This window comes from Aphelocoma coerulescens, chromosome 3 (genome assembly GCF_041296385.1).
Source record: "Aphelocoma coerulescens isolate FSJ_1873_10779 chromosome 3, UR_Acoe_1.0, whole genome shotgun sequence".
In the NCBI taxonomy this organism is placed as follows: Eukaryota; Metazoa; Chordata; class Aves; order Passeriformes; family Corvidae; genus Aphelocoma; species Aphelocoma coerulescens.
The window spans coordinates 69,276,852-69,298,461 of NC_091016.1; the positions used below are offsets into that span (position 1 = coordinate 69,276,852).

The following is a 21,610-nucleotide window of genomic DNA, read 5'->3' on the forward strand; positions in this document are numbered from 1 at the left end:
TTTTAGCTCTTACAACACTGGTATTTGAAAACACTGGTATTTTATCATTAAAGTACTGGATTGTTTCTACTCACCACACATAAGGTTGTAAACCTCAATGTTTTCAAAAGCATCCACTTCTGTTTTCTCTTTAAAGCTTGGGCCATATGCTAAGAATATAGCCTAGAATGTAATAGCAATAATAAAAAAATGGGTTATCTTCAGGAATACAAATCCAAAACCAATTCAGTTGCATTTTATGAAAACTGAGACAATGGCAAAGTATAGTATTTTTACAGTCACAAAAGTTAAAAACACATGATTGTTCTGGTAAGGAAGGAAAATTTCTGCCATTGCACATAATTTGAAGAAAATTGCAAGACAAGAATTCATTTAGCATGATATTTTAAACTGTATCATGAATTTTATTTGGTTTTGGGGTGTTTTTTCACTACCTGCTGCACTCTGAAGTCTTTGGGTCACTTAAGAGTCTATGTCCATGGCTAAAGAAAGGAGCAGGGAACTGCAGAGGCCCATTCCAAGCTCAGCAGAGACCTGTATCGGCACCATCAATGGTACAGTGCTGGACAGCCCTTGCTGGAGCCTGCAAGCCTTGTTGCAGAACACTGATAACTATGTACAGTCTCACAGGAGTTTCTACTGCTTTAGGAGCCTCCTGAGCTGCCTGCCAGGAGATACAGGAAACATGACTAAACAGGACAATGATCTGTTCGAAAATAATATTATGTGTCCATAATGGAACAGGGATTTTTAATTTATTATAGAAAGATGACATTTTGCTCCTTTACTAAAAAAGGTGGTTGTGGCCCTTCAGTAAGCTTATCCATTATTAAGGTTTCATGGTAACAAGAATTTACCTTTTCTTTCCATACAAACATTCACCATAATTCTGATCACTGACATTTGGCTTTAACATTGTTGTAAAGATCTGGAAGAATCTGATTCTTAGGCATGGGACTTAGAGTGGCATGCTTGACCTTAGAGGTTCACATCACAGAAAGTACATGAAAAACCAAAAGCTCAACACCTCAAAATATTTTCATTGTAACCAGAAGTGAAAATGAGATGAAACAGCAACACAGGCTATACTAACATACAGGCTATGCTAATTATTTTTTTGTTCTGGTGATACGATTAACTCTTGTAAGAGAAGCAGAGACAATGAGATTTAGCTTATTTGAGCATACAGGCTTTCAGATGCTCAGATGAACTGCCAGAGCCTATGGAGATTTTTCGGTCATTGCCTCAGTGGAAGAATGACAGAACAAAAGAATTAAATGTGCTGTAGCTAAACATGGTAGACTTGGTTTATAGTAGTTTACCAGTCTTCAAGCAGGTAAGGTAAGCCCAGACTAGTTTTACTACAGGACCCCACAGAAACAGGCCTTGTACACATTGATGAAAGGCAATACAAATATTTGGACCTAGTATGTGTTAACAGTTTATACATCTTGTTGACAGAAAAGAAAAAGCACACTGCAAAAACTATCATTATTCTGTATTCTGGTGATTTACCTGGCACATCATGATTTTGTATATAAGAAAGTACAAGACTTGAATAGAAATCATCCTACCTCCATACTTTTAAATTCGTTGTCATAGCCATGGTTACCTCCATCACAATATGTGTAACTTTCATCCCTAAGGAGAAACCATCACAGAGTATAAATAAAAATGACACAAATAGAAGCACTTAGTAACAGTCATTGTGGCTCAGAGACACGATCATTTCTTAAGAACTGACTCTGCCATCATACTGCAGTACTTATGGTTCATCACTGTTCACTTCTATGAAGATCTCTTTCTCCTTTAACAGAAATTGCTATGGACAGTAATAAATTATCCTAGACGGATATGAGTGTACAGTGAAACAATGTTTTCAAAACAAATTGAAAAAATGGCTATTTTTGAACTGAGGCCTTTGCCTAGCTACAAGTTGCAGAACAAGTGCAATCTGTTTAGGAAGAATTCCTAGTTGCACCATGGGAGAACTCTGCTGTTAATCTCTGTGGAATAATATGAATATGACTGCAAGAGAATTTGCCTTACAAGACAGTGAATTTTCATCATGGATTCTGAAGGGGGAAGAGACGTGGATAATGTGGGCTTGGGTTACAGAATTAATAACGTCAGAATACTCTGACATAGTGACTAAACCTTATTTTTATCTACCCATTGCTGAGACACATGGAAAAATAAAGAGATAGTCACCCCATACGAATTCAATGCACAGTTGTCAAGTGCATGTATCCTGCTTTCAGAGGCCCAAGAACATTTGAGCACAGTTTAAAATAGGGTGATTATTAGACTTTTTCAAGGCACATTTCTTTTTGCATGTCCTGGGCAATTATTTGGCTACACCAAAACAAACAATCAAGTTGCATATTCATTTAGATCAGGCATTTTCTAATGTTTTAGCAGTCTTGAAATTCCAAGTTGGATCTCGCTTCTCCTGCTGCAATACTGTAGCTCAGTAAATATGGTATTGCTGCAAACACTGCAGATGTTTGTATTGAGTTTTCAAAGCCTCAGGTCTAAGCCTTGTCTGAACTGCTCTTGACTCACTCAGAGTCATTTTTTTAATGTTTCACTCTTGCAGCAATTTTTTGTAATGACCAGGTAGTTATGTCTAATTTGTTACCTTTTCAGCTTATCTTTGTGTGATAATGCAAGTACACCTAACACATGTGGAGTGCACCATGTCTACTGAACTGAGATGTACTGTTAACTTGCAGGCTAGTGAAGAATGGACAAGCTGTACTGTTAGCATGCCTATAGGAAGAACCCCACTGCGATCACAGAGTGAGGAAGCAGAAACTTCCACATCCTATTCTGTCTGATGCAGGACTCCTAATGCTGATCATTGGCCATATCTACACATGCACCAGACTAAAGCCATCAGCCTTAGAGAAGGGTAGTTGAGGGGTGGTGACTGCAATGCCAAGAAAAGGGCTAAATGTGGGAATACCTTGTGTAAAAATCTTACATTATTGTTTGCACTATTTTGGGGAATTTTTCTGTTAGGTAGTATCAATTTCTTTTACTTTTAATTTTTTTTTTTTCTTTTGCTAAAAACTTGATGTGGAGCAATGATGATTCTTGTATTAGACCATTAAGTTTTGAATCACACCAATTCTTGGGTTTTTTCTATGAGGCATGTTTCCTTTTTACACACAGGATGATTTTAACTGTAACAAATATGGAAATGTAACAAGTCTAAAGCCCAACAGGAAATGAAGCATCTGTGAAGGAAATTAAAGGGATGAGAGTGGGATGAAAAAAATAGCATAACAATCACACAAGTTATGTTACCTCACAGCCAGCCACTGTCGATCCACCAAAAGATGAACTTTATCAATACGAACGTTGTTAGCATAGTGGAACCGTTTGGGCAAGTCAGGAGTCAGATAGGGCTTGAAATGCTGAGGGGATCTTCTGCACTGTGCAAGAGCAAAGTGTCCAGTCATGGGTTTCACTCAGCTTCAAAAACCATCCATCATTCAAAATTATCACAAACATCTCAGTGACAGGAATGCAAGCACAAAGCCCATTATTCCCAGATAGCTTCTCAGATGACCTGTAGATGTCATTTTTGGCCCCAGAAGCAATGCAAGGAAAAGCTACACTTTTTTGGAACTCTTTGAAAATACACTACATACAGTATGTATAGCAAGTCCACAAATACTGTGGTAAAAGGACACCTAAGGCTGGAAGACACTCAGTACAAATGTTTAGTCTCTATTTCTGTAATAATGTCATTGGCATCTAGTTGATAAGATCACACTTTACAAGAGAAAGTTCCCTGGCAGTTTATTTCTGTCACCTTCAGTCACTTTACCATACAATAAATAACAAAGCAAGCCAAGTATACACAATGGGGCAGTCTAAGGTTTTAGCTGCAAGCCTGAACACGTAAATGTCCATTGCTCAGCTGTTAGCTAAAGGTCTTTGCTTTTACACCCACATTTAATGTGTTAATGTAACAGTTGCATTAGCAGGCGTGCCATGGAAGAGCTTGGAATTGCGAGCCTAATGATAACCATGGGGGATACTGCACAGACCTAACTATATATGGCCATTAGAAGCCCTTCCAGCTGGCTGCGAGCATCATGGCAACGTTTCAGAAGTGTTGCTCCTGATCAGGAATCCAGCACTGGGATAACCCAGAATATCTGAAATGCTAAAGGAAGAGCTGCTAGGAAGCTGGGTAGGCCACAGAAGTGAATCTGTTTTACCACATAGGCTGTGCAAACTATACCATGCCTGGGGTCTGGTCTGACATCTTCACTTTTAAGTACTAGAATTGTATGCTCTGCACAGGATGCAGACTTTAACATGTGACATGAGAGTAACCATGCCTCAGTAGTCATCAAAGAAGCACAGAGCAATCCAGGAACATGAAAAATAAGGATTCAATGTGTTTGCTAGCCCAGAAGAAGTCTAATTAAAAGGAAAAATAGAGAAAATCAACATACGACTTTTATGTCTATTCATTGGCAATTAATATACAACACACAACTCCCTTCTCTGCAAAAAGCACTCATTCTAGTAACTTGACAGGGACAAAATACACTAACCATTTATGAAGAGAAAAGGAAGGAAGACACGTCCTTACACCAGGCTATTCCCATAAGGCATGAGATGTCACATCTCTGTAACTATTAGCAGTAGCAGTTTCAGCTGAGCTTGAGAACATGCAAATTGTGATATTCCCATCATACCAATGCTCTTTGATATGACAGACTCCATATCACACAGCGAGGTAGGGGATATGGCACTGAGAAAGCTCCTTCAGCTATTTCCAGCCATTGCACCTACTCCCGCATGTTCAACAGGTTAAAGGAAGACCTCTAGTGGTGATTCATCGGAAACATACCCATCTGGGAGTCCAGAATTTTTACAAACTGAAAGCATTTTTCCTAAATACACCACAACACCTGTCTACTACTTAGCCCAGGACAAGCCACAGAATAGAAAACAAACTGGCAATGAAGAAAAGAAGGGAAAGTTATGACAACACACTGAGAGCAAGCAGTTTAAATATTTAACTCACTGTAAATTGTAAAAGGAAAGAAATACAAAAAGACAACTGTCCTACAAGATTTTTAGTTTGTCCAGCACATTCATCCCACATATATTAATGTATATGTTGAACACAACAACAACAACAAAAAAGGCAGTGAATTATCTGTCTAAAAAAGTGTAAGGAAAAAACCATGCACTGTTACATCTTATCACCTTTCAGTAAAAGAAATAGGTTTGGTCTTCCTTTGGTTTGCACTCTGTTCTGCATTTCTTTGTTTGTATCCTTCAGAACTCAGCTGTCAAAGTGTACCCACATGGGAGACACGGGCAAGCTTGGATGTGCCCTCAAGTGCTACATCCACTCAGCACGGCTCAGTTCCAAGCAGAACTACCAGTACAGGACCCTGTGGTGGTGCAGCATACATAAAAGCACTGCAAGTATTTCAGTGATATATCAAAAGATCTTAAGAGAGTCATGCTGCCTGATGCCAAAGGCCCATCTTGCCTAGTACTCTGTTTCAAATCAGATCTCCAAAACTTCCAGAATCAGACACTTAGAGAAAGTGTGTAAGAACAAGCCAAGTATGGAATGAAGTTTCTTTCTTGTACCTGTTTAGTTTCACCTAGGCTTCAGGGACTTTTAAAGTCAGGTGTTCCTTGTGGATCAGGTTTAAAAGCCCTTACAGGGCTGCCCTGCATTAATGTCTCTAAAATTCCCCCTTTCTATTTCTATTTCCAGCCTCTACAACACTTCATGGCAATGTGCTCTACAATGTCATTACCTGTTGTGTGGAAAAGTTACTTTAGCCTAGTCTGAGTGCAGCACTTGTGGTTCAGCGCTAACAGATGCCTATTGTCTAAAGCATCTCTGTGCTGTATTCTGTTCTACCATGAAGATACAGCCTGGTTTCTCCCCCTGAAGTCAGCCACTTCTCTTTCAAAGTGAAGTAAGTACCTTTGTGCATCATCTTTGAACAACTTCCAGAAGTGCCTCCCCTGGTACACTGGAGTCAGTACACTATTCAAACTGGCACCATAGTTCCATTTTTTTACAAACTGTGTTTTTTCATCAGATTCCTATTAAGAGTAGCTATGAGTAAAAGTTATGAGAATATTTACTCACTGTGAGGTTTTTAACGATTCCTTCTGAGTCAACTGTTAAAAAGAAAAGATGGATTAATATACATTTGAACAGCTGAAGGACAAAGCCTCATGAGAAAAACTTAAACACACTTTTTGTCTATAAAATTTTCTTTATTAGCTTGTGAAGACTGTGGCAACTATAGCCTTCCACAGGTAGGAATGTTACATTTCCAATGGTCACTGCCGTAAGTGTGCCTGTGGAAGTAACTAGAACTTTGGGTATATCAAGACAGACTGTAGAAAACTGCCATGGTGATGACTGCCTACACCTAAAGCTCACAGATCACCAGAACCGAGGTTTTTTCTCTCATCTAACCTCTGTTTGAAGTCTAACATTTTTCACATTGAACAGGACCTGGAGCAGTTGTCTTGTATTTCGCTTCCAGCAACAGTCACAGAGAAAATTTCAGTCTATCTTGGTATCTTCACCTCACACATTTTGAAAGAGTGATTTAACCATTTGACATTAACTTTCTATAAAGCAAATCTGAGCACTTCATGGAAGGAAAATTCCTACAGAAAATCTAAGACTATTAGAGGAAATGAGTCAACAATTTTATTGAGACTGAGACACACAAAAAAACATGACCATTCTTTCCACAGCTCATTACTCTAATTTTATCTGACTTAAACCAAAGAAAGTCTGCTTTAGATCATATAAATATTGTGCCTTCAAATATAAGTACAATTCTAAAATATGAATAAAAGGTACAATGAGATCCCAGCTCTTATTTGAAACCTGCAGTAACTATGCCTCTTACAATACCTCTCCATTCTTTTCCCTGATACAGAAAGTTCTGGGATTTTTTTTCCAGTCTGGTAGCATGGTATCTATTTCAAGTCAGAGTTAGTTCACATGGTTTCAATTTTCTGTTCTTTTGAGATATAAGCTGAAGGGTTTAACCAAGGCTTAGATTCCACTGTGCTAAGGTTCAGATTCTGTAACTTTGTACACACAGTTAGAAATATTCACTGCTTCAAAAAGACTGACTCTGTCAATGTTGCACAAGAAATCTGTGAAGAGCAATGCACTTATGAAAGCCCTGAACTCCAGTCCCAAATGATAAAACTACCTTTACTTCATCTTTCCATGCCAAGAAAACACAAATCAAAATCTGCAACAATCTTTTCAAACCTTCATCCAAATGTCATCTAAAGTGGTCATTCTTGGAAAAAAAAAAACCCAAACTACTTCCATGGATGTTGAAGCCAAGTTAAGGGAAACAGAAAGCTGTTCACTCTCCTGATCACTACTGATTATCCTTATTTATTTATTCATTTCCTGCTATATTGATTGTTCAATCCCAGGATTGGTCTACACTTACAGGTAAAATAGTCCTTTGGAACATCACTTGCTCGAATGCGAGCTGCAGGCCCAGCATACATGTAGAAATCCACCTCTTCGAAGTAATTGGTCATATACTCTAACTGCTTGCAGTAGGTCTTCTCCATCCCTAAAGAGCAACATAGAAACAACCATCATTTTTTTTATGGCAATGAAGATAAAGTGAATTATAAAATGGATTAACACTACTAAGCCCACATATTGCACAGTGACTCAGTAAAATTAGATTGAAAAATTAAGTATGTACATTACCGTGATCAGCTAAAACAATGAGGTTTACACACTTGTGCAGGTTTCTTTGTTTAAGTCCGTCCATGAGCATCCCCAGTGCTTGATCTGCTGCCTGTAAGGCTTTGATTACCTGTGAGATAAACCAGTTACAACTAAGATCCTTAAAAGTTGAATGTTTTGACTTCAAGCAAGTAAAAATGTAATATTTTTGGGTCACAAATTAGCAAACATTGAAGTACAATGTTATGAATAAATAAAAGACAGCTCTGAGGATTTGCCAGGCCACATGCTTCTAAATATTTGTAATATAATGAAAGTTCAGTCTAAATATAAATATTAATATTTTTTCTAACAGTATGATCTGAAATTATTTTCTGCCATTCTGTTTGGTTTATGGGTCTTTTGATTCACACACAGTGTTGGAATCATAACAATGGGCTCAAACACAAGCACAAGTTCTTAATAAAAAGTCATAAAACAGTCATGGCATTTTTTCACCTACTATCCTTCTCAGGTCTATAAACTGGTTAAGTTTCTAGTACAACACCATTTTTAGTCCAATTAAGTATAAGAAAAATATAGAAACTACTTACACCAGCACTAACTGGTCCAGATGAATGTCCAGAAGAATCTGGTTCTTCAATATATAAAGTGTATAAATGAGGCCTTGAGTTAGAAATAAATAAGAATGGAACACTATGAGAATTTAGAGGCAGCATTTGAAAAGAACACTTTCATTAAAAAAAAAAAAAAAAGCAGTATTAAATGACATTTTAAAAGTATTATAAATAACCTCTTTAAACCTTGATAAAAGTCCATACAGCAAATATAAGCATTCAGCTTCCTCTGAGTTCTGTAATTAATCAACATGGGCCCTTTGAAGTTAGAATTTCAGTGACATAATCCAGTGTCTTTAATGGGTACCCAGAAATCACTCGGGAAAAATTCAAGATCTCAGACACCAGAGCAAACAATCGTTTCTGAGATGTAAATGGAACTACCATGTGAAATAGCTCTTCCTGACTACGCAGTGAGGCTCGAGAGCACATCCCAACTGCAAATACATTAGGACTTTATTAGCAAATCATCGTATAAAAGATTTCATTTCTTAATATTTCACAAAGTTAACATCATGATCAGCACTGACATTTACTTTTTATCCTGAATTACTTACTGCAATTACTTTCATGTATTTAACATTTCTTGTGCAATAGCCTTCATATGAAATCTTTCATCCATATACTTAGACTAGCAACTGAATGTTCAATGTTTCCTACAGGCCATGCATCAAGAAAAAAGACAACCCAATAAGATAAAACTCAGTACGTCCTGTTCATATATATGTTCACTTTTTAATCTTTTGTACCTACAGTCTTATCACAGCTATACTTACAGAACAGGCTTAAGTTCAGCAAATAATCATTTGAAATGGTGAGGAAGATTCCATGTTTCACAAACACCGACAGAAATTTCAATTGCTAAGCATTAAAAGCTAAGCTATAGCCTGACAAAGCAGATAAGATATTACAAAGTGTTACCTCTCAGGTTGGTCATTATCAAGCCATTTCAGTATTCCTGAAATTCTCTCTTCATATGGAACCGAACTGAAAAGAGAAAAAAAAATACAACGTTAACAAGACTTTCCATCCACATCTAATTCCTAGATACAGAGAAAGTGTCCATACTCTAGTCATATATTAAAGTCACAGATATGGAACTAAGAATGATGCATTTTAACAAGGTACAGTAATTTATTTTATTACTCCCACTTTTATTTGAATGTAAGTCACTTTAAGTGGTGAATTAGACAGACCCTGATTTTGCAAACACAAACCTGTGTTGGTGGGACTACTTGTATATTTATAAATATATGCAAAAAAAGATATTTTAAGTTCAGGAAATAAACCTGAAATACAAGGTAGAATAATTTTTATTCTTTTCAGTATGTATAAGCCTTGGACTTTCATATTTTAAAAGTAAGTAATAATCCCATGGAAATCTTTGTGAGATCATGCTTTGTTTCCAATGGGAGAATTCACCCATTAAATAGCTCTGCTTTCCCTCAAAGTCATGCACAAGCTGTGTGTTAGTTACTTACAGGTGTTTTCTGAGTACCAATCCTACACATCACTGCAAAGTCTGTTATCTATAGAGACTTACAGCTCTATGCTCGCTTTTGATTATCTTTCTAAATGTGAAAAATCATGGGAAATACACTGCAATCATCACAATCATCAAAAATCTAGAGATAATTTACTAATTCAATGCCTTCCATAGCAAAACAAACAAACTGCAAGAAACACAAACAGAAAAAAACCCACAACAAAAACAATGTCACAAAAACTATGAAGGCAATTGCTACTTCACATGTGTAACCTTTGAATGGACTAGAAAAAACCATACAAGAACTACTGTTCAACAGCTGTGTGCACATTATCAAACATGCAAGCAAGGCCAGAGGAAATTGATTTAGAACCCCTCTTCCTTCAGTAGCTTCCCTATCCAGCATTCTCTCTTCAATTAATTTCTGTCTCCCATAGCCTCTTGCCATGGCTTCCTAGTTTGTGTTCACTGTCTTAGGGTATAGGTTATCTGTAAGCTTATTGTCAACTGCAAGTATTTTTAAAGAGCTACATAATATCTGTTGATTTTACACATGGAAATATGGCAGTCATTGGTACAACTTAGCAGTGGCAACTAATCAGTTCCAGGATGCTCTCCTACTGTTTTGCAGTTGGCTGAAACTTCCAAAATGTCTAGGAGAGCAGAATATACAGTACCATTTGACTTCCTCATTGTGAATCCCCTGACTGGTTTTGAAGATTTCAGGCATTTTTGGTAGTTCCATGACATAACCAGGATGATGTGACATGGCACTTATCTGTCAGACTTGTTTAAAAATCTTGTAATTCATTTCCTTCAACTGTCAAATAGCAGTCTGGATTTTTGGAGTAATCTGTAGGAATTTAGTACAAGCCCTATAAAATCTTACCCATTGTATATGGTGTACAAGGTGGGGTATTCTCCCCCAACTGGAACATCAGAGCCTGGCCAGAAGAAGGTGCCTGCTGTCAAATTTTGGTACATTGCTGTCAGCCAGACCTTTGGGTAAAGATACAAACAAATGATTTTTTGTCACCGCTGGAGGACCTCAGATCACAAAAGTAGAAACATGTGCTGCAAGCATGCATTTTTCCTTCTCCTTTCACACATCACACAGTTACCTAATGACCATATCTGATCTGAAGTTTTGTTTCCTACATGCACATTCTGAAGAAAAATTAGTTGGGTGGAAACAATGATGTTGTCATTTCTTGGATATTCTCAGCACAGAAAAAAATCATATAGGTATTTCCATAACTGGCAATGGGCAGTGATCATTTTTCCTGTGGCAAACTCCAGGATCATGAAGATGGAAGAAGCTGCCTTAGGGATATTCAGACTTGACATTAGGGCACATTTTTTAACACATACAGTGTCAAACACTGGAACAGGCTTCCTAAAGAGGTTGTTGCTGCCCTATGCCTGTCAGTGTTCATGAGGCATTTGGAGAACACCCTTAAAAATGTGATCTAACATTTGCCCAGCCCTGAGTTGGTCAGGCAGCTGGACTAGATGATCACTGTAAGTCCATTCCAACTGAAATATTCTATTCTATTAGTTTCAATTTTTTGTTTTGTGTCTATTTCTATTTCAGATATAGATTCTAATTATATGATTTTATTATAAGAGGGCATATTTCTATTAATCCTAAAAAGTGTAGCTCTGGTTGTGTTGCAAACGTGATGGAATCCTTCAGGAAAAAAAGAGCACCAAAACCTGGGTATTTGAGTATACTATAAACATGACCACACAGACACACATACATAAATGTATATTAAGTAGGTATACTACATATTGCATATGTTTGGGGGTTTTTCAGCACCATTATTAGAGATTGATATTTCTAGTAAATTAATAATATTAATCATAACCATAGGTAAAATTTGGGGTTGTTATGAAATGTGCCTTATGTTATATATAATTGACTTTTTTTCAGAAATTAAGTTCTTTGGTACTCCCTTCCTTGATTTTAAATGCCTGGACATTTGCAAATAGATATAGGTGTATTTGTAAATAGATGTAATTTGGAAACCAATTTCATTTTGTAGCAAGTTGTCAAAAGACAAAGAAAAAGAATACCCCAAAATCAAACCATACCAAAAATTTACTATGGCTCCTTGTGGCAAGAAGTCCATTCCAGTGCTAGCCAAAATATTTCAGTCTTTTTTTACTAACTGCCACAAAAATTTTACATCTCAGAATTAACACTTTAAGAGTCCTTTTACTTCCATAGCAAGGAAACTATTTTGTAGGCAGCCTATTATATGAAGCCTACAGGTTACCTGCAAATACATTGCACAGTTTTGATAGTTATTCCCTTTTTGTTTTGTTTTATTATATGACACAAACCACTCTGGACATAAATACCATATGAGAAACAAACCTACTGGTTGCCCTTTCCACCATGCAGGTTTGAATTTTTCCTCCCCTGAAAGTGAGAAATGTGCATTCAAGTATACATCATACATGTTGTTATCAATGATACCATGAGATTCTGGATACAATCCCTGTAAAATGAAAAATAAACAAAATAAAATGCTTAGTCCAAAAGTCAAATGGACCCTAAACTACATTTCAATGCACACTGCTACAATGTTGCAATTTAAAAAGAACTGTTTTATCATAGAACGCTTTCCTAATTCACACAAATCATCAGCTTCCTGCCAATGAATTCAGCATGCCCATCAAATTCCCCAGCTTCCATATTTCCTTCCCAGCCCAATTAAAATCTGATGTGCTGTAGATTAGGTACCCTGTATGTCATGTGGCTGTTTATCAGCTGCCAAACCCACCCTAACAAATGCTATCATCAAAAGGCTGTGTCCTTACCCATGCTCACCCATATCCAGTTAGACTGACAAGGATCAGGAATAACCGGCTCACAGGCCAGGGTCAGATAGCACACGTGTAGCCACACAGATCATGCCTGTGTGTACCATCTCAGCATCTCTCTCTCTTTTATATCTACAGCATGAGTTCTCATGTCCCACAAAAAGACAGGCACCACAAAATCCTTTCTGTGTTATCCAGATTATGAAAAGGAAAAACAAAAATTCTCACTTACTGTGACAATAGTATAGTGGTTTGGAAAGGTTTTTGTGGGGTAAACAGCTCTCATGTATTTTGAATGTGTGCCACATGTTTCTGCAACAGATCAAGGTATTAATATACATTTTCTTTTTTTTTTTTTTAATTGAAAACAAAGAGTCTTAAAAACAAACAAACAAAAATCACTACAATCAGTTCCTGCAGTTTTAGATGGAGAAATGTCACTCCAAACCAAGACTCATACAATCCTGGTGCCTCCTTGTGAGCTAAGCTTACTGTCCCGTTGCACAGTGGACCTGGATGCCCAATTCAGCAGCCTAAAGCCTAGGGGCCTAAGGTCCATTGAGAAATCTTTGATGATCCTGTTGGGCCTTCAGATGCTGCTTCTACATCCTGTCTGCCAACCCAAGTAAATTTCTCAGATACTTCTGAGATCCTAAGTGGCCTAGATATGCATGTTTATGCAATGAGAATAAAGCCTGAGGTCAGACCAAACAAGATACTCGACAGAGCTGATTAGTGACAAGCAGGGAAGGACTCAGTGGCTTAAGCACTAGAGCCAGTTGTCATTTAAGAAACCCTTTGATGTTCAAGACATCTGCATGAAAGTTGATGGTTTTGATGCAAATCTCTTCAAGATCTGTGTTCTCCTGACACAGCTATTGAAGGCCATGGCACTCTGAAGTATACTAAAAACACAGGTTAAGGCAACAATTTGTCCTGTGGCACCCTCCTTCTGTTGATTGAGCTGACTTGTCCTCTAGACTCTTGCACTGCACTATACAGACTATATTAACCATAAAGGCACTGACCTCAATGAGCAAGTAGACATCTCACATGCAGACATTTCCGAGAATATGTCTAAATGTAGGTGTTCTGTCCTGGAGTGAACCCCTCCCCAGGTGTCCTGCCCTGGAGTAAATCCCACTCCAGGTGTCCTATCTGTCTCTCCAAACATTGCATTATTTTTCATCAATCAAAGGTACTCAGCACACAAACATCTGTAGTATCTAAATCCACTGTAGGATCCAACTTATTTACCCACAAAACAAAAATGTGAAGACTGGAAGATGCCTTAATGCTGTTTTTACATCTAACTCACGTGTACCAAGTTCTGTATTAAGCTGTAACCAGATGATTATTTCATTCATGCTCAAACACACATTATTAATTGATGTAGAGCATTTCAGTCAAAGAAGAGAAGCTGATCTTAACTAAGCAACCTAAACAATGAAAGTGTGAAATTTTTCAACAAAACTATTCCAGTGTGATACAGATTTAAAAAAAAGGCTTAGAGAGTGTTTGAAGAAGGGCTGAATAATTAAAATAGACATGAGAAATTCAGCAAAATTTTCTATGGATTTCTCTTGCACAATAAAGGATCTATATCAACAGTGTACATATTCTATAACAACTAGCTTGATTAGCTCTACTGAATGTTCTAGGTTAAAGGAGTTAATAGAAAGGAAAGATTTTATGCCGTGAATCAACACTACATTTGTTCTTTTGCAAATAAAGGTATTTCCCTTTCCTGTAGATTTCTGAGAAATATAAGCATGAATGTGCATAAACAATTGCTCAAACTGACCACAAATATGAGCTGAATTAGACCTCTCCTTGTTTCAAAGGATTTCTTGGAAACATAGACATAGCATGGTATTCATCCCTTTTGCCAGTTTGGAATTTCCTTTTCACCTTGTTTCAAAAGACTGGAACTGACTACTGACTTCAAAATTCATTACTCCTCTACTGATTCAATTCCTTCCAGTCAGAATTACTTCAGAGAATCAACCATTTGCCCGAGAAGTCAGGTTTGCACGTTGGTTCAACTTCAAGTTTCTGGATATTCTCATTATCCACAAACAAGATTGTTAACTATTCAGTAAAATGTAGTACGTCATAATATCCGTGGGAATTTTTCAAATGAGTACAATAGAAACACAATGTAATGTACTCAGAACTGATAAAAATACTGTCAATTTAGACTATTGCTGCTGAGAATAAATTAATAAATATGCAGACATTTTGTCCAGGTACAAAGTATCTGGAGATCTGAGCTCCAAAATATTCAGGAAATTTTAACCACGTGCACTAATGGATCTCACTTTTTAGACCCCTTTATAGCACAAGCTGAAGCTCTCCAACTTACTCTTCCTCATAATATTCAGAAATACTGGAAAATGGTTACTTGAGCCTTACTTCAATAATTTCAACATACTAACATCTTAAAATATCTGACTTGAAAAAATGAATCTTTGAAGAAAATGTCCCAATAACACAATGCATTTCCTCTTAGTATTGTATTTTAATGTTCAACTCCTTATCAGCTATTTAGCTACTTTTTAATGCAGTACCAAGAATGCGGAAAATTCTTATCTGGAACTTTTTCTCAGTTTTAAACTGTATTTTAATGTTTATTTCAAACTGTGTATTTAATAAAAAGCTGCTGACAAATATTAGAGGCCTTGTTAAAAAAAAAGTCATGTTTGCTGTGCACTCAGATACAAGAAGTAATGCAGAACATATAATAATGAAAATATACAACTGATGAGAGACCTAATTTGTGATTTTTTTCATTGCTGAGCAACACATATGCATGACAGTAGCAAAAGGGACCAGAGAGGTTGCATGCAGACTTCTAAAGAAAACAGTGAAAACACCCTTGGAAACTTACTGAGTTTTTCAATATTTGGCAGCAAGGGACTCCAAGTTTGCAAATATTCTGCTCTAAACCCATCCATTGAAAAAAGGATAAGTGGTGAGCGAGTAAATCTACAAGAAAATATAAGTTTATCGTCATAAAGATGTTTGGAGAGTTGGTGACTTGTTAAGATTCTAACAATATAAATTCAGCTTTTATAAGCAGGATCTAGAATATTCATGTATGTCCCAGAATTAATATCATTGTGTGAGATAAAGAAATGGTTCAATATTGAGAGCAAATATACAATCCTCCTGGTAAGAAATACCGTAGGAATAAAATACCAGTAATCCTTTCAGTGATAATATTAACAAAGTTACACATTGACATCAGGCAGTAATCACTATCCCAGTTAGTTTCTTATTAAAAGTGGTCTTTCCGAAGCACACTAGCATCAGTAGCCTGTATTAAAACAGTCTGCATAAAACAGCTTACTGATTTGAATCGGCAATTAAATGGATCTTTATATAGCAATGCTGTTTACAGCACTTAAAGAAGCCTCCCTCCACTACTTTCCAAGCTTTAGCCTATGAAACTGTGTTAACTCAGCAAGTTACTTGTTAACCTAAAAAGTGTATTTTTATACCTATGTTGGGAGGTGCATGCAGGAACTCACAAAAAAGCCACAACTTTAATGGTCTTACTATTATAATTAAACTAAACTGGCAGTAAAATAAAAGAAAATAATGGATAATATCACAAATACCATAACTGAACCAGAAATTAATTCATTTTTCTTCAAGGACAACTTTTAAATGGTATTTCTGCCTAGCCTCCACCTATGATTCTGAAAAACTGCACAAATAGCAAAATTGTTTCAGCATTTGTAGATATACAGCTACTTTATAGCTCCCTTTTCAACACACCTTTCTTCCTGTAAATAATTGGAGCAAAAAAACCCCCAAACAACCCTGTTGCCTAAAGAACTGCAATCATGGATTCTAACAGTTATTACAGACTGCATAAGGTAACTTATCTGAATTGTCAAAGACACAATATGGTAACATAAAATGGACTATGACCAATTTGTGATAAATGAATCTTGAGATAACTCTAACAATTTTTCCAGTCTTTGCAAAATGAATTTCAATCTGAATTTGAACTCCTGTACTCTGCTCTAAACTGTAAATGATCAATGAATGTACAACAAGATGACAAAGGTTTTAGAAAGAACATTCCTAGCCACAGACAATTTCTACAGAATATTGCTCAGGGCAGGGACCTTACTCTCCATAAATATGAAAACCTGTTTCAGAACACTGGAGTATTTCTGACCATCTCAAAGATTTTATTTGCTAAGAAGACAAACTCCTTTATCCTACCCGACTGGGCACTGAGGAGTTTCAATTGACACACATGGTTCTTCTACCCAAGATATTTCACCTAAAAGGAAAAAAAATACTGAGTTAGCACTGACACGGCCCCCCCCACCGCCACCAAAAAAAGCAGCTACCTGGATGATCTTTTTAAAGCTCTTCTTGTAACATTTTCTGCTTCAACAGAAATGTAGGGCTAAAGATACCTTTAGGAACAATTTGGTGCAACCTATTAGGTCCTCAAACCCTGAAAGGACTAGTGCTCACAACTGTAAGTTAAAAACAAAGCACACACACTACGCAGACAAGCAAACAAACAAAATGGAGAAGAAAACACTATGAAAGCTTAGACTTTTATTGGGTTTTAAATGAAAAATATTCAAACTGTATCCCGACCACACTGGTCTACTTATTCCTTTTTTCTTTTCTGTGTACCACTGACACACTTAGAGAGAAGCCCGGGGCTGCCTTTAGCACTTCTTTTCTTTCTGTATGTTGTGGTTTAACCCCTTTTAGCTTTATTTTGCATTTAGGTAACAATAATTTTGCAGGAGTTGCCTTAAATTTATTGCCTTCCACAGCATAAAGGAATTCTGATAACAGATACTATGTCACCAGCATATTCCTCAAGTACCATTCCTGTAACTGAATTATACCAGTGCTATTCTTCATGTGTTTAGCTGGAGCCAGTATGAAACAATTAGCCATGAACAAAGATATTCAAAAATAAGTAAAATGTAATAAATCCATTTTAAAAACAGATTCATAATAAAAAGGATGGGAAATTTTAGATTAGGGATGATTACTACAATATGTACTTCAGATTGTCTCCATCTCTTTTGGGGGGAAACAAAAGAAAAAAAAAAGAAAAAATGGAAACAACCCAAAGCTCCACATGTGGTATACTTCTGCAGTATCCAAATCATTCTGTCTTTCTCATGAATGACACAATTCACAGTGTTCTGCAGAAACTGTCTTTTTCACAGTCAAAAATACCAAAAGATTCACCTCAAAACATAAATTTTTCAAAATGTCAGTCAGAATCTAGTCTTGAGAAACAAATTCATCTACCTTTATATTTTCAATGTTTGGCCATCTATCTATTTCATAGAATAATTTATATTTAAAACTTTTTGACTTTTGATTTACCTCTGCAAATACTGTAGTAATTTACACAGCAGTCTTTTTTCTGCAAGCAGTCATCAGAACAAGAACAGTAACTTCCAGGTATTCTTGTCTCACCACAACGGAAATTAGTGCACTTCCAAGATCGGGCTGAAAATTCAAAGAAAAATATTATGTTTCAGTTCACAGAATCTCATGTAAACTTCTTTGCATGGAAACCCCCCAAACAGGTAAAGAAAAAAAAAAATGTTGTTTATATATACTGTTTGAGTTGCTTTATAAGTTTTCTCTGGAAGGAAAACTCAAGATTTCATTTAACAGAAAAAGCCTATTTCTTTGGCCATTGAACGGTAACACAGAGTCATGAAATAATTTATTTTACAAAGGTGTCTCCCAAGTCATCTCCTTCAATGCCTTCCATCTTTCCAAAAACATCTAGGGAAAAAAAAAAAACACCAAAAAACCACTCCATATTTCTTTTACAGAGAAGAAAGAGAAGCAAACCGATGGTTTTCATGCTCTTGCATATGAGTCCTAGCAGAGCGCAAAACAAAAAGAGAAGTAAGGGCTGAAGTGGGCAGAAAAAGCAATAAGGATGAAGAAATATCTGAACAGCTGCTGGGAAAGCAAAGACAGTAACTGGAGAGCAGCCTGCCTTCAATGCAGAACCAGGCTGTTCCCCTGGAAGACGAGTGGACTCCTCTGATCCCAGGCACCCACCAAGGAATGCACGAGGCTGGAGAGCACAGCCGACTGGGAAACGCCCCCTTATTTTCAAAAGCGCAAGAGGTACCGGCACAACAGGGTTGCTTCAAGGGCCCTGCTTAAAGATAACTCATGATTTCTGCTCATGCTCTTCTTCAGCTTTATATGTGCCATGAAATACGTGTGGCAAATGCTTTGGTTACCCATAAGGGACAAAAATACAGGGATCTGATTTGAGAAAGATGCAGGAAGATTTTGTGTACTGCCATGTCATCAAGTTACAGCCCTCTAGCCACCTCAGTACAGAGGCAGCTTGTCTCTGCCACACCCACCTGAACAGGAATAACTTTACTGGGAGGGTGACAGAGCACTGTAAAGGTTGCCCAGCCAGGTTGTGTAATCTCCTTTCCCGAAGACATTCAAAAGCTGTCTGGACACAAGCCTCAGCAGTGTGCTCTAGGACCCTGCTTGAGCAGGAAGTTGGACTAGATGGCCTCCAGTGGTCCATTCCAACCCTAACTATTCTGTGATTTTGTGATGTTTGTCACATTTCCCTCCCTAGGAAATGTGACATGACTTCTGTGTATCTGCACAAACATGAGAATTACCCATTTTCTATTACAGTCACATGAAAAAACAAATTCAAAATAAAATGGACACCAGTGAACACTGCCTGTAGGGTGACTTACTCGGCTCCACACAGGTGTCCTCGTAGTCCAAGCAGCAATCCTGACGCTCCTTGCAGCCGCTGTCGCACTGGCAGCCGGGCACGCCGCTCCTGTGCTGCTCATTGCACTTGTGCCTGCAGCTGACTGTAAGGAGAAGGCAGCGAGGCTGAGTGCTCAGATAACCCTGTCCCAGGCAGGTCAGTTAAACAGGTCATGGATATGGGCTGCAGGGAGAAATGCACTGAATAATTTCCCAAATCCAATTCCCTAGCCATTTTCCAATACGGTCACTAGCACACAGGCCAGCAAGGTGCAAGCAAGGCTGTAGGAATCCCTCTGGGTGCTGAAGGTCCTGACAGCTGTTGGGACTATGCTGGTCCACAGCCTGGGGCAGAGCTGTTTCTGCACCAGGTCTCTCCAGAACCACTGGCACAGGAGGCAATGCCAGGGTGTCCACACTGCCAGCATGAGGAAGAGGAGACTGGCATTTCCCCTGCTCATTTCTCAGTCTGAAACAAAAGAGGAAGAGTGATTCCCACTTTGGATGTTCTGTAATATGCCTGCGTGGGATGGAAGCTTCCTCAGGGCTGGGTACCAGAGCCATGGGGGCTCCCCAGGGGCATCTGGGCAGGGACCAGCAACCAGGACCCATCCCACCACTCCAGCCTGGAGCAGGGCAGCCCCACACCAGGTACTGGGCCCTTCCCTGGCAAAAGAGACAGGTCGAGGCCAGGCTGTTGGCCTGTGGCTGGGCCTGGCTCAGCAGAACTCATGGATGGGCAGGGCAAGACTGTGGGGAGCTAGAGGCCATCCCTGCTGGGTCAGTGGTGGGACAGGGGAGGTGGCCCCTGGGGCCCGGGCAAGGTGGGGGCAGCCTGGGGGAATCTCCATTCCTGGAGACATTCAAAAGCCATCTGGACACAAATCATAAAGCTTATTAGTGCACTCAGGACCCTGGAAATACCTCTGCTACTTTATTGTTAAAAGGTCCCTTAAAAATCTGTAGGTTTGGTTGTTTTAATTAAAAGAAAGAAAAGGGTCCAAATGAGAGGCCTGGTGGTGGAAGTTGTATTCCTCAGCACAGCTCTGACACCTTCGTGCAGGGTGAAGGAACAGCTCTGGGTCTCCTGAGGACACCTGAAGACATCCCCCGATCTCCAAAGATCACTTGCAGTTCCACACCAGCCTCCACATGGACAAGCCTTGTGTCCACATTCTCTGTACTCCAGAAATACTATTTGAACCATGCTGAGCTCCTGCATTTCCAGCTTTCTTCTCCCCTCACACTGTTAGACAGGAAAAGGTATAACTATCTACTCAGGTTTGCTAGGGCAATTCCCTTATAATTGCCACAAGGTTCATTTCATGCTTTTGCAGGATGCACTGCCTACAAATTTGGGCTTTAGTATCGACTTTGCAGAGTCCATGCAGAGCTAAAATGATTTTCAAATGATGAAAAACCAATTCCACTTCATCTTATTTGCTAGGCCCATGGTACTGAAAGACTTCAGAAGGATCTAAGACTTGATGAACTACTAGGTAAACAAGTACAAGATGTGTTGATTAGCAATGAGAAAGAGACTGCTTTCTTGATCTCCTCCAGCGTGGGATTACTCTTGCTTTGATTCTAAAGGAAGTATTCAATTCACAATGTGTTGTGTTTGTTTGTTCTCACCTAGAATGACCCCCTGACATTGAAACACTAACTAGTGTTAGTAACTAAGTAAAAAATACCATTCCACCCAATCAAGCACTATCCCCTTTTTACTGCAGCTTTATAGAAACTGAAGTTTTCAAAGAATATTCATAATCAGTGTTAGAATCAGCTACCTGAACTATGCCAAATATATTCAAAGCATGAGTCCTGAAGATGATCCAACGACCTTTCTTTCACAAAATACTGTTTAAATAATTGCAAGACATTATATGTAGTAAGATAACATATATCTCAAATTTTCTGAAAGTATTAATGTAATAAAACTTCCAAACATGCTGTGAACTAGGTTTCACATTTCTGGAAAGATCAGCAAGGCACTTGGTTGTTTAGGACAGGTTTTTCAAGTATAGATTTTGAGTGTTTAGTTTTTATGCAATCCAACTTGAAAAATTCAAGAACTTTATTTTCACAGGTGGTGACTTTTCACAGTTCATTTGCATTACACCATAAAAGAGCCTTTGCTGAAAGCCTTTACCAGATCAG

At 38.1% G+C, this 21,610-nt stretch overlaps 1 protein-coding gene across 2 annotated transcripts in view; it reads right to left on the reverse strand.

Moving 5' to 3' along the window:
• Positions 1-21,610, reverse strand: part of ENPP3 (ectonucleotide pyrophosphatase/phosphodiesterase 3) — a 37,336-nt gene that overhangs the window by 12,300 nt on the left and 3,426 nt on the right. Inside the window, exons 3-17 of one of the 2 annotated variants that reach the window (XM_069010759.1) lie at positions 19,432-19,554; positions 18,062-18,187; positions 16,919-16,979; positions 15,570-15,667; positions 12,912-12,991; positions 12,235-12,354; positions 10,737-10,846; positions 9,283-9,348; positions 8,338-8,410; positions 7,766-7,874; positions 7,494-7,622; positions 6,149-6,180; positions 3,313-3,440; positions 1,575-1,641; positions 75-162 (exon numbers count right to left, since the gene is read on the reverse strand). In XM_069010759.1, the coding sequence (XP_068866860.1) occupies positions 75-162; positions 1,575-1,641; positions 3,313-3,440; positions 6,149-6,180; positions 7,494-7,622; positions 7,766-7,874; positions 8,338-8,410; positions 9,283-9,348; positions 10,737-10,846; positions 12,235-12,354; positions 12,912-12,991; positions 15,570-15,667; positions 16,919-16,979; positions 18,062-18,187; positions 19,432-19,554 (1,410 nt within the window). The remainder of the gene's footprint in view (positions 1-74; positions 163-1,574; positions 1,642-3,312; positions 3,441-6,148; positions 6,181-7,493; positions 7,623-7,765; positions 7,875-8,337; positions 8,411-9,282; positions 9,349-10,736; positions 10,847-12,234; positions 12,355-12,911; positions 12,992-15,569; positions 15,668-16,918; positions 16,980-18,061; positions 18,188-19,431; positions 19,555-21,610) is intronic. The other variant, XM_069010760.1, reaches the window with a different exon arrangement.